Source organism: Arachis duranensis, chromosome 6 (assembly GCF_000817695.3).
Source record: "Arachis duranensis cultivar V14167 chromosome 6, aradu.V14167.gnm2.J7QH, whole genome shotgun sequence".
NCBI lineage: Eukaryota > Viridiplantae > Streptophyta > Magnoliopsida > Fabales > Fabaceae > Arachis > Arachis duranensis.
The window spans coordinates 9139260-9152865 of NC_029777.3; the positions used below are offsets into that span (position 1 = coordinate 9139260).

The 13606-nt window shown below is 36.1% G+C and overlaps 2 protein-coding genes across 2 annotated transcripts; one reads left to right on the forward strand and one right to left on the reverse strand.

The window, feature by feature from the left end:
• The first annotated feature begins 1863 nt into the window (after nt 1-1863).
• Nucleotides 1864-2766, forward strand: LOC107492424 (uncharacterized). Its single transcript, XM_016113445.1, has one exon. The coding sequence runs from the start codon at nt 1864-1866 to the stop codon at nt 2764-2766; it is 903 nt and encodes a 300-aa protein (XP_015968931.1).
• A 5270-nt stretch (nt 2767-8036) lies between these two features.
• LOC127748424 (uncharacterized) lies at nt 8037-13364 on the reverse strand. Its single transcript, XM_052262933.1, has 2 exons — nt 13057-13364; nt 8037-8508 (listed from the first exon to the last, which is right to left on the reverse strand). Exons 1-2 carry the CDS (start codon nt 13122-13124, stop codon nt 8037-8039), a joined length of 540 nt encoding a protein of 179 aa, XP_052118893.1. The 5' UTR covers nt 13125-13364.
• Nucleotides 13365-13606: the final 242 nt, after the last annotated feature.

A 13606-nucleotide genomic window follows, 5' to 3' on the forward strand; every position in this document is an offset into this window, starting at 1 on the left:
TTATACCAGCAGTTGTTGGAAACCGCCGCAAAACCTAATCTCCGCGCCAACAACCGCGCCGTTTTCCTTAGCCGCCGGCATTTGATTTTGCGACGGTTTAAACCGCCGCCGTCGCTAATCATGAAAAAAACTGCCGCAAAATCACGCCTCTCTTGCAGTGATAGTATATTATAGGGTGATTATTATTATTATTAATGTATTAGTTGTATTTTAATTTTTAATATTTATATATTTAAAAATTATATTTATGAATTATTTATTTAGTTTCATAAGAAATAATATTTTTAAATTTGAGTAATTTATTAATTAGTTTGTACATATTATACCATATATTCAATAATTTATTAAAAAATATTAATATAATGAATAAAAAATAATTTAAAAAAGATATTATTTAAAGAATAAGGACAAATAAATCTCTAACTAATTTGAATTTAGAGACAATTAGATCCATGTCCATTTTGAACTTGACTCGTCATCATTTTCCGTTCAGAGTTGACGAAAAATACCTGTTATAATTCTAAAAAATAGATAGAAATTGAATTGATAGTTCACTCTATTTTAAATATTTTTACACCAATGTGGTTCGAATTTGGGAGCACTCATAATAGTATATAACAATTAAATTCAGATAATGTAAAACATTATTTTTACTCTTCAATAATAATATCGTACTTATTTACTTTTATAATTTAATTTTGATACATTAATATTGTAAAATATTTTTCACAATTATTTTATTATATCCTTTTTTTAATAACCATTCATGTAATTAATATATAAAATAATTATTTTTACTGACGTAGCATTATTAATATATTTGTGAAGACATGCATTTTAAGTTTTAACTTTTGATTTTAATTTATTTTTATAACTAATATTTTTACCCGTAATTACATTACAGGAATATAAATCTTTTACAACTATGTCGATTTTGTCCCGACATTATAAATTATAACACAAAAGATTTATAAAATCAAACTACTTTTACCAAAAAGATCATAGGCACAAAAGTCCCCGTTGACTAAGAAGACCAGGGTCTCCATAGAAAAAAAATCAAATAATAAGATTTTAGTTATTGTTTTCATGTGAAAGAGTTTGATTTATTACTAATAATTAATTTTAATATTCGTTATTTAAAATTTAAAACGATTTAACTTGTATATTTTTTATTAGGTGTTAAGTCTGTTGCACAAATAGAAATAATTAATTTTTATGCTTGCTATTTAAAAATAATATTTTTTTCTCTATGTATATAAAAATATAATTAGATATTAGCATGAAAAAAATTATTGATAGTTATAAAATTAACTCAAAATTAATTTTTTTAAACAACAGAATCTTGATTTTAACTTTTAATCATAACATTAGTATTCTCTCCAAATTATATTTAATAAATATTTGAAAGAAGAAAAAAATATATATTAGAAAGATAAATAGTAAAAGTTTAAATCTAAATAAAAAAACTAAAAAAATAAATATGAATATAATAATAAGGGCAATTTACTGAAATAAATTATTGGAAGAAGAATTTTATCCAAATACAACTTTTGATTTGGCGAGACACAAATGCAATTTTTGATATCTCTGTAGAAATCGCTATTGGTAGTAGCGGTTTACCACTACTAGCAGTCGCAGTATACGTGGGTTAGGGTTTTACACAAAAACTGCTATAGGCAGCAGCGGTTTCTGTTAAGTGTGCATGTGCATAAATCGCTATAGGCAGTAGCCGTTTATGTGTTTGGGGTTGTGTGCGTAAACCACTAGAGGCAGTAGCAGTTTATGTTGAGTGTGTACGCGCAATAGTTGGCTATATATACCCTCAAAGGCATTGAGGTAGAAGAGGAGTGTGATTTCTCACAAATGGATGGTGAGGAGAGCTTTGTGGCTCTAATGCATTGCTATGGAAAAATTCAAAAAAGCAAAAGGCACGGTGTAAAATTTATGGATAGGGAATTACTTAGTATTTTTATCCGGTCGTCGAGCACGTTGGCAGAGATAAAACACAACATATTACAGAAGCTCGGTGTATGTAGGACAAAGTGGGTAAAAAAATTGTTCTACAAAATTTCCATTGCCAATGTGAAGTATGAGACCTTTGTGATAGGGTCCGATGAAGACATGCAGGTCTTGTTTCACTGTCAGTGGATTTTTCCGGATGTTAGAATACCCGAGCTACTTGCGAAGTTGGAAGATGGTGTCGAAAGCTCCGGGTCATCGGCGCCGAATCCTCAGTCGACGAGGATGGGTGGTGCCTTGACATCGATGACTGTGGTAGCACCTTCAGGTCCGATCCCTGATCCTCCACGTGTTGGGGCTGGTACTGATGGTATGCCTCATGGTGTTCCTGATTTTGAAGTTGAGGCCGGACCGAATCGAGTTGAGAATGCGATGCGGGATGATGATTCGGACGATGAGCCAGTTGATATTGGTGGGGACAGTGATGATGATATTCCGAGCAATTCACATACACCCCACGGAGCTTCGGGTTCCGGCACAGAACAATATCTTCCACACTTGTCAACCTTGAACTTGGAAGCTGTCGGCCAACAGCGGAACGTAGAGGCAACCTTCACGAGGCAAGGTCTGCATGATGCGACTGCTTTGACGGAATTTCAGATTGGTCAATCTTTCCAGAATAAGGAGGAAGTTGTGCTGAGTGTAAAAGATTACAACATCTGGCGTGGAGTTGCGTACAGCCTGATGGAGTCAGAACATCTCAAATACCACGAAATATGCAAAGAGTTTGGAAAATGGTGCATGTAGATGATTCGTATCACGATCCGACAAAGAAAGAGCACTTGAAAAGTTAGGAGGTACAACGGACCACACACGTATTTGGCCACATCGATATCGAGCAACCACAAATAGCTTGATTATCATGTCATATGTGTGAGGATCTTTCCGTTGGTTAGAGTTGATGCCTCAGTTACAATTAAAGTGTTGAAGGAAACAACAGAGGCAACCTATGGTTTCAGGCATAGCTATAGGAAGGTATGGATGGCGAAGTAGAAGGCAGTATCACAGATTTATGGCGATTGGGAGGAGTCTTATGGTGAGCTATCCTATTGGATCCTTGGGGTGGCATCCACCATGGAGGGTACGATTGCTCTGTTAAGACCTCTCCAGTTAGAGTGGGTGATCAAGTTGATGAATCAAAAATATACTTTCATCGTTTTTTCTGGACATTTCTTCCATATTTGAGGCTTTCCGACACTGTAAGCCTCTAGTCAACATCGATGGTACGCACTTTATGGCAAGTATGGAGGGACTTTATTGTTGGCTATTGCTCAAGACGAAAACTCGAACATCTTGCCCGTTGAGTTTGCACTTGTGGAAGGAGAAAATGTAGTCTTGGGCATACTTTTTATCCAACCTGAGAAGACATATGACTCCACAACTGGATATTCTGGTGATATCTGACAGGCATAATGGCACCAAAGCTACACTAGAGGCACCTGATAATGATTGGCGACCTTCCCATGCCTATCGGGCAATTTGCATTCGGCTTTCAAATTGCTCCTCCCTCTCTCTAGAAATTTCTCTCTCTATCCAAACTCAAAATCCACACCAAATGAGAAATCCGCAACTGTCTTCCACGGTTTTATAAGCACATTCAACATAAATCGCTATAGCCTCTAGCAGTTTACACACACACCCCCAAACACATAAACCGCTACTGCCTGTAGCGGTTTATGCACATGTCACACTCAACAGAAACCTCTGCTGCCTATAATAATTTTTGTGTAAAATCTTAACCCACATAAACCGCAGCTGCCAGTAGCGATTTCTATAGAGATATGAAAAATTGCATTTGCTTCTCGCCATTTCAAAAGTTATATTTGAGTAAAATCTACCTCTAACTAATTTATTTAAGTAAATTGTCCTAATAATAATAATAATTTTTTATTTGAATTATATTATTCTGTTAATTTTATTTTTTGTAAAATAAAATGATAGAAAAAATAGAAAATGAGAGAAAAGAGAGAGAAAGATAAAGATGAAGATTGAGAGAGGGAGTTTGTTAATTTTAATAGAAAAAATTTCATTTTAATTATAATAAAAAAATATCTGATGACACATTTTGATTTGTCAAATTACTAATATAAAATATAAATTATAAATTATATATAGAGTAGAAAGAGTAGAGAGAAATAGAAAATGGGAGAGAGATAGATGAGAGAATTTAAGAAGGAAGTTTATTAATTTTGAAAGAAAATATTTTTTATCAATTTGAATAAGAGAATGTCATTTGACACATTTGGTTATTAAATTAGATAATAATATATAAATATATCAGAATTATATATAGAGTGAGAAGGATAGAGAGACATAGAAAAAATGGAGAGTGGTAGATAAGAGAATTTAGGAAGGGAGTTTATTAATTTTAGAGAAAAATATTTTTTCTCAAATTTAATAAGAGTATCATGTGACACATTTTGTTATTAAATTAGATAATATAATATAATATAATATAGCTATATTTTAGTTTCAATTTTAATATTTCAATTTTAATTTTAATATAATTAAAGAATCTCATGTTACACATTTTGATTGTCAAATTTATAATTAATTATTGAGAATGATATATAAAAGAGATAAAGTGGTTGAAGAAATGAGAGGGATAGATAAAAGGAGAGGGAGGAGGGGTGGGACTCTTTAATTTAAGAGGGAAAGATTTGATTTCAATTGCAATGAGGAAATAACATATGGTACATTTTGGTTATAAAATTAACAGGGATGAAGGAAGAACTCTTTAATTTTAGAGAAAAAAATTGATTTTAATTGTAATGAGAGAGTGACATGTAACATATTTTGGTTGTAAAATTAGTAGGAAAGAGGATAGAACTCTTTAATTTTGGAAGAAAAAATTGATTTCAATTGCAATAAGAAAGTGACATGTGGCACATTTTGGTTGCAAAATTAGATAGATATAATAGATAATAAATTTTACATTTTTATCTAATTATAAATGAGTCAACCGAGCGAATTAGTGATCCACTAGTTAAACCAATGACCCGATAATCCAGTCATATCAATAAATTAATTATCCATTTAATTATGATAACTATGGTTTGGAATTTCCATGATATAACTTATGATAGCCAAAATAACACAAACAATATTCTTAAAAAAAATATAGACAAAATTTAATTTAAAAATATATATTCAATCATTGTTATTGATAAGTAAAAAGAATAATATTCGGAGAGTCAATAATTAGGAATTAACGATCTAATGCCTTTTTTTCTGTTAAATATGTTACTGTATCTAATTTCTTTAATTGTTTAATAGTTTTGCTTTTATAAATTTTAAAAAATACAACTTCATTTAAAATCCTGCCTATATTACTCCTTCGGTTCTTCAGTTCTTGTAAAACTAAATAAATAAAGCAAAAAAAAATCTATTAGATTAACACACACATAGAACTAGACACAAGAATTAAAAAAAAAATATACACACCTATTTTAAATTGAATGATATTTCTATTTTTAAAATGGAAGAATATTTTTGTGTCATACATAAAATTTTGTACAAATTTTTTTAAAAAATTTAATTTAATATATAAAACACAATGAGTAAAAACTCACATAAAAAGAACATATTTCGAAAAAGCTGTAAATAAATATTACTGTTAAATGATTTCACTTTAACAAATTATAAGACGAAAACAATTCTATTTTTATTCGCAGAATATTAAAAAGCATTTAACTCTTATGCATAGTTTTAAAAAAGTGTACATTCCATTATTTTTTATATCAAACACAATGTTTAATGTTAAATATATATTTTCAATAGCAATTAAATACATAGGACTTAAAATTATAATTTCAAAAAAATTAATTACAACTTAAAAATTAATCACTAATAAAATTGTACCAAACCATATACTTAATCACGAAAAATATTTTTTTTTAACAAATTAAAATTAGTCAAGCACACAAAAAAAGTTTAATATTATAAAAATATTTATAACAAAAATAAAGTTGAAATAACAATTTAAATAAAAATATTAAAACAAATAAATTTAAATTTTCATAAAAATTAGTATTAAATTTTCTATGTTTTGCTTTATTCATCTATTATGTGTAAGTTTTTATATTTAAATTTAAAATTTAAAAATTAATAATCTCATAAAATTTTAAACATAATTTATAAATTATTTTTATTCGAAAAATAGTTATAGTTTAAAAATTAATAATTAATTAATAATTTTAGTTTTATAAAAATCAATCACGATGAACAAATTAATTAATTTGACAAAGATCAGTTAAAAAATAAAGAGTATATACTCATTTTGGTCCTCAAAGAATTTTAGACCAGACATTTTAGTCTCCAACTAAAATTAATTACTAGATTGGTCCCTAACAATTAATTCTGTCAGTCACTTAGGTCCTTGGCTTCGTCAACTCTAACGGAAGACAAAATGGTCCTTGAAAACTCTAACATGGGACAAAATAATTCCTTACAACTCTAACAAGGGACAAAATGATTCCTGATCCCTTTATTCGAAAACGACATTGTTCTTCCTCAATTTTTATCATATCTTGCATAACCTTAACATTCATACTCTCCTTCTTCATCTTCACAGTCTTCTTTTTCATCTTTTTCTTCCTTCTCTTTAACTCCAAGATTAATCCATGGTGTAATTGTCACATGTGTCGCACCTACCTCAACATGTCATGGACCACACATTTTCTAAATCTTTGTAACTGGTACATCCACCTTCTCTGCACTTCATCCACCAAAAGTATGCACTTCCACGTCTTCAATAACATCACCTCCAACCCCGACAACGTCCACGACATCCTCAAGATCAAGTTCCACAACTACTCCAAGGGCACGCCTTTCTCCACTCTCCGATAAGCAATATAGATTGTTGGATATTAGGACATCATGAGAAGATTCTCCTTCGACATCATATGCAAATTCTCATTTGAAATAGACACTGAGTGCTTCATTCCTTCTTTTCCGGAGTCCAAGTTGGCAGACAACTTCGACCTCGCATCCAAGCTATCAGTACAACGAGCAATGTCACTGTTGTCGCTCATATGGAAACTGAAGTGACTACTGAACATTGTTCGGAGAAGAAGCTAAAGGAAGCGATCGGAGTGGTAGACAATGTGGTCATGGAGATGATAGGGCAGAGGAGGAGGAAGATGGCAATAACGACGACGGGTCTTAACAAATCAGATTTGCTGTCTAGATTCATGGGATCCATCAAAGACGACAGCTAGTTGAGAGACATAGACATTAGTTTCCTCAGTATGAATTGGTTGAGAACAAGTTGAGGATTTTTTTCTTGTGAACATTAAATTTATAGAGTGTGCATTGTGTAATTCGAAGTTACAGTGTTAGATTGTTAGTGTTATGCGAGATATGATAAAAATTAGGAGAGAACAGTGTCGTTTCCGAGCAGAGGAGATCAGGGACCATTTTGTCTCCTGTTAGAGTTGTCAGGGACTATTTTTGTCCTCTGTTAGAGTTAACGGAGTAAAGGACCTAAGTGACTGACGGAGTTATTGTAACGACCCAATTCCCAGTAAGTCATGATCATACCAGAAATCAAGTGTCACCAACTTGTTCACATGAAACATTTACTATGTATTATTAAGCCTGTAATCGGGTTAGCATACTATCGAGTTTTGGATAAACTTTTATAAGAAAACTTGCAAGGACAACTAATTAAACATACACAAGCATAAGCATATAGGTACTGTCGTACATGTATATATATATATATATCCTGAGTTAGCATACAACCCTTCAGAAATACTACTATGTACAACCCAACACTCTGGACCCTGGTCCATATAGAAAACCCCTAAACTGGCACCCGAACTAGCCTAGTCCACTATGTACACCCTACTCTCTCAGTGAGTCTGACCAAAAGTGAGAGATTAACACAAAGGCTAGGCTAACACAAAAAAAACTATCAAAAGGCACAACCGCAGCTCCCAGGCCTCAGGTATCATCGTCAGAGGAGATCACAACCACATTAGACTATCAAAAGGCACAATCGCAGCTCCCAGGCCTCAGGTATCATCGTCAGAGGAGATCACAACCACATCAGAACACTCCTCAGGGTCCTCGTCCTTGTCATCGGAAATCTCTATAATCTCAGGAGGGGCGCTGGCACTCGTGCTACTGGTCTGACCAGCACTCGCCGGTCCACTAATAGAGGCGGTAAGCGGCTCCTCAGAAGATGGCTCGGATGAAGATACTGAGATCTGCTCCACTGGGATGTCCTCCTCCGGTACATGCTCTGGAAAATGCTCCTCCATGGGCTCAGGCTCAGGGTTCGCCTGATTCGCAGGCGGATCGGGATGCTGGTGAGGCACCGGCCCATCATGAAACGGGTGAAATGGAGCATCCGGGTGGAGCCACTGCAGTGGAAACTCATAGGGCATGTCGGGGTTAAACTGTGGAGTGTCAATCGGGTGATGGAAAGGATGATCACGCAGAATGTACATACGAGTCCTAATCTCCGCAGCTACTACATAAAACCTATGTTGTACAATATCCTCGTATATATAGGGAGGGTCCATCTCATAAAATATAACTCTGGTCTCCATCTGAAGGGGAGGAAGAAAAGGGGTAAGAACTGGGGGGTTCTTAGTAGGGTCGAGGGTAGTTAGTTTAGTCAGGGTTACCACAATTCAAGTAATTCACAATGAACTATACAAGAATTACAGAGAAGCATCTAATTTAGCACAATTTAGAGTAACAGTGAGGAATGCATAAACACAGGAAGGCAATCACAGATAATTTCACCATATCAAATAAAATGCAAATGCACAACAAGGATGATGCATGTCTGGTCCTATCGCAGGTAATGAGCTCATTTGTCGGTTTCGACCCGCGCCCGACACAATCCGACTCGCAAGTCAGATAAGGCATTCCAGCGGCATAACCTCTGCAAGTTTCTACTTCTTGCAGGCGCTGATTCTCCAGCTGAAGTATGCCGAACATGACCTCTGCAAGTACTTGCAGACGCTGATTCTCCAGCTGAAGCATGTGCCACTTTCTCCTGGAAGCCATTCCATATACACAGAATTTCCGTACAATTACTCACACATCAAGCCCACGACTTAACTTTTTCACAACGACACTATAACTATTTACTCTCCGTCACCCTCTTGTGACCTTTTAATTATTTCATAATCACACGTGCCGGTTTGTCTTCTCTCTTTCTTTTAAAACCAAAACTAATCCCCCTTTTTATTTTCAAATCAAACTTAAACATAGTACTTTTTAAAAATAAATCAAAAATCCAATCTTTTTCTTCTAAATAAATTTCAAATCAATTCTTAAGATTTATAGCAAAATTTCGGCGGCACCTCCCCTAAAATCCGGACTCTGCCACCCTTCTCGGGTTCCATCCAAGCCATTTTCCACACTCTTTTTAAATCATTTTCAATAAATCAAACCGGCAACTTTTAACATTTTCAAATTATCCTACCGTAATCCAGAAATCACAATCATCAGAATAACTCAGTTCCTGGCTGCACTTAAACCCTCCAAACCTCAAACTTATCACAAATATCAATATAAATTCAACCGACAAGTAATCACGACATCAATTCACTTATCAAATATCAATTTAACCGATGAAAATTTACCAAAACCTACCTTCGTGCGTAGTCGAAATACTCGAAACTCTAGAGAAACTTTCTGACCGTGCTGCTGATGGGAAAAACGTCCGGAATCCTCCGTACCTCCTAGAACTCCAGTTGGCCAAGCTCAAGGGGTAGGGGAGCTACGTCACCGTCGATTTCGGACAAAGGTAACGCCAACACGTATAGGAGGAAGATATGAACACTTTTACTGGATTAGATTTTTTATTGGAGTTACGGCACAAGAAATCAAACTCAAAAGAGGTAAGGTTCCATGGTTTCTGATTCCTCTCGCTCACGGCTTACTCTCTCTTTTTCTTTCAAAGTTGGTTCGGTGATGCATGAAGGAAAAGAAAGTATGATTAGTGATGAGGGTGATTAAAAAGGATTTGTGTTAATAAGGTTTATTAGGTGTCATTGGTTATTAAATGAATGTAACATGTGTCATGGTTGCATAGATATATGTATACATATAAGCCACGACCCTTTATTTCTCTTTTTCTTTCTAAAGAGTTCGGCTATAATGAATAAAAGTGATAAAAGAAAATGATGCTAATGAATGATAGTTTGTAGTGTGAAGGTATTATTAGGTGTCATGAGTATATATAAGTATAATAGCATGCAAGCCACGTTCTTTTCTTTCTTAGTCCCTTAATGACATTAGTTATATATATATACTTGTAAATGAGCCACATTTGGCTTTATAAGTTATATTTAAATTAAACTTCAATAATCATAATTTTTTATTTAATTATCTTTGTTAAAAAAATAGATTTCTTAAAAACAAAATCTCAAAATAATATGATAACTTATAAATAACTAATTACTTAATTTTAAAAAAAAATTCAAGATGTTATATCCTACCCACCTTACAAAAATTTTCGTCCTCGAAAATTGCTATAAACGAAAATTTTCATCCTAAAAGGAAATTTTGCTCTCAACATTTCCTTTACCTGTAAGTAGGTGTGAGTAAACGGTTCTTATCTTATTTTCTAGTCCTCAGGTATGTTGTGTGTCCCCATCTCGTCTCAACTTACGTATAGCAGTTAAAGAAATACAAGAATGTGACGCACCAGAAACATAAAGTGCAGTTAATGAGCGAGTCTTAACACAATACTGACCTTGGGTCAGGGAGTCTGAGTACGAGCATCTTCAGCAGTCACTGTAAATACCCTCCCTGGCTATTGCGATTTAGCTATTCCTTGTACCAACTTTTCTGGACAATTGCTTGCTATATGCCCCGGTTCACCACAGTTGTAGCAGACTCTCAGTCCAAGATAACAAGGCCTACCAGGGTGATTCTTTCCACATTGCCTACACGTTGGGCCCTCCTGACTCTGCTGCTGAGGTTGCTTACCGGTATCCTGTCTTGGCTTATTTCCATTCCCAGTTGTAGAGCGCGTAGGGAAGTTTCTAACTTGTTGGTTCCCTCGCATAGGTACTCCTGGTACCTTAAAATCAACTTTCCGCTGTACTGCATGCCTATGAAAATTATTAAAGTTTCTTGGTGGTAAGCTTGGATGTCCCATCCTTGACGCTACCATCTTATGTTCACAATCTTCCATCAGCTGACTCTTATTGACAAGCTCTGCGAAATTCCGTATCTCCAGCGGGACTAATGAATGCATCAGCTCGTCGCGAAGTCCTCCTTCATACTTTAAACACTTCCATTCTTCAAAATCATCTGGGTTTCCCTGACAGATCTTAGAGAATCGGCATAAATCCTCAAATTTCTGAGTATATTCTGCTACTGACATATTCCCCTGCGCAACTGCATCAGTTCCATTTCTTTAGCATCACGAACAGTTCTAGGGAAGTACTTTTTGTAAAATTCCTCCTTAAAAGTATCCCAGTCAATCTCTTCCACCATCTACCTTAACAAGTGTTGCACTCCATGCCACCAGTGTTCAGCTTCTCCCTCCAGCATATAGGTTGCAAATTCCACGTACTGTCTTTCTGGTACATGTTGCGCTCGCAATGACTTCTCGATACCACGGAACCAATTGTCAGCTTCAGTTGCAACAAGCGTCCCCTTAAACTTGGGCGAATTTACCTTCAGAAAGGTTGCCAGTGTCATAGGGTTATCGTGGTTTCCGGCACCTTCATTATCATTACCATCTCCACCACGCTCACCATTGCGTCCTCTGTTACGATCTCCGTTCCTCTCCCCTAAACGGTCAACTGCTCGCGTAGTAGCAGTTGCCGTTTCACGAACAGCCTCAGCCATGGTGTTCATCGCAGCTATAAAAGCATCCACACCCCTCGTCGGTTCCTCTACAGGATTCACACCACGCCTACCACGTCCTCGTCCCCGTGCAGCCATCAAGATCCTGTTCACACCCAACGTGCAATATTAAGATGACCAGTCTTAACATTTCAGGAAACGTGTGAATAGTCTCTAAAATAGAAACACAGCGACAGTCATGCAATTCATATCACAACGATATCCTATATGCATGAGACACAACTCAGAGAATGCAACGAAGCATGGTTCAGTCCATATTCCCAGGCTTTAATAGGAACGAACTGCTCTGATACCAAATTGTAACGACCCAATTCCCAGTAAGTCATGATCATACCAGAAATCAAGTGTCACCAACTTGTTCACATGAAACCTTTACTATGTATTATTAAGCCTGTAATCGGGTTAGCGTACTATCGAGTTTTGGATAAACTTTTATAAGAAAACTTGCAAGGACAACTAATTAAACATACAGGTACTGTCGTGTGTGTATATATATATATATATCATAAGTTAGCATACCACCCTTTAGAAATATTACTATGTATAAATCAACACTCCGAGCCCTGGTTCATACAGAAAACCCCTAAGCTGGCGTCCGAACTAGCCTAGTCAACTATGTACACCCTACTCTCTCAGTGAGTCTAACCAAAAGTGAGAGATTAACACAAAAGTTAGGCTAATACAAAAAAACTATCAAAAGGCACAACCGCAGCTCCCAGGCCTCAGGTATCATCGTCAGAGGAGATCACAACCACATTAGAACACTCCTCAGGGTCCTCGTCCTTGTCATCGGAAATCTCTATAATCTCAGGAGGGGCGCTGGCACTCGTGCTACTGGTCTGACCAGCACTCGCTGGTCCACTAATAGAGGCGGTAAGCGGCTCCTCAGAAGATGGCTCGGATGAAGATACTGAGATATGCTCCACTGGGATGTCCTCCTCCGGTACATGCTCTGGAAAATGCTCCTCCATGGGCTCAGGCTCAGGGTCCGCCTGATCCGCAGGCGGATCGGGATGCTGGTGAGGCACCGGCCCATCATGAAACGGGTGAAATGGAGCATTCGGGTGGAGCCACTGCAGTGGGAACTCATAGGGCATGTCGGGGTTAAACTGTGGAGTGTCAATCGGGTGATGGAAAGGATGATCACGCAGAATGTACATACGAGTCCTAATCTCTGCAGCTACTACATAAAACCTATGCTGTACAATATCCTCGTATATATAGGGAGGGTCCATCTCGTAAAATATAACTCTGGTCTCCATCTGAAGGGGGGGAAGAAAAGGGGTAAGAATTGGGGGGTTCTTAGTAGGGTCGAGGGTAGTTAGTTTAGTCAGGGTTACCACAATTCAAGTAATTCACAATGAACTATACAAGAATTACAGAGAAGCATCTAATTACCACAATTCAGAGTAATAGTGAGGAATGCATAAACACAGGAAGGCAATCACAGATAATTTCACCATATCAAATAAAATGCAAATGCACAACAAGGATGATGCATGTCTGGTCCTATCGCAGGTAATGAGCTCATTTGTCGGTTTCGACCCGCGCCCGACGCAATCCGACTCGCAAGTTAGATAAGGTATTCCAGCGGCATAACCTCTGCAAGTTTCTACTTCTTGCAAGCGCTGATTCTCAAGCTGAAGTATGCCGAACATGACCTCTGCAAGTACTTGCAGACGCTGATTCTCCAGCTGAAGCATGTGCCACTTTCTCCTGGAAGCCATTCCATATACACGGAATT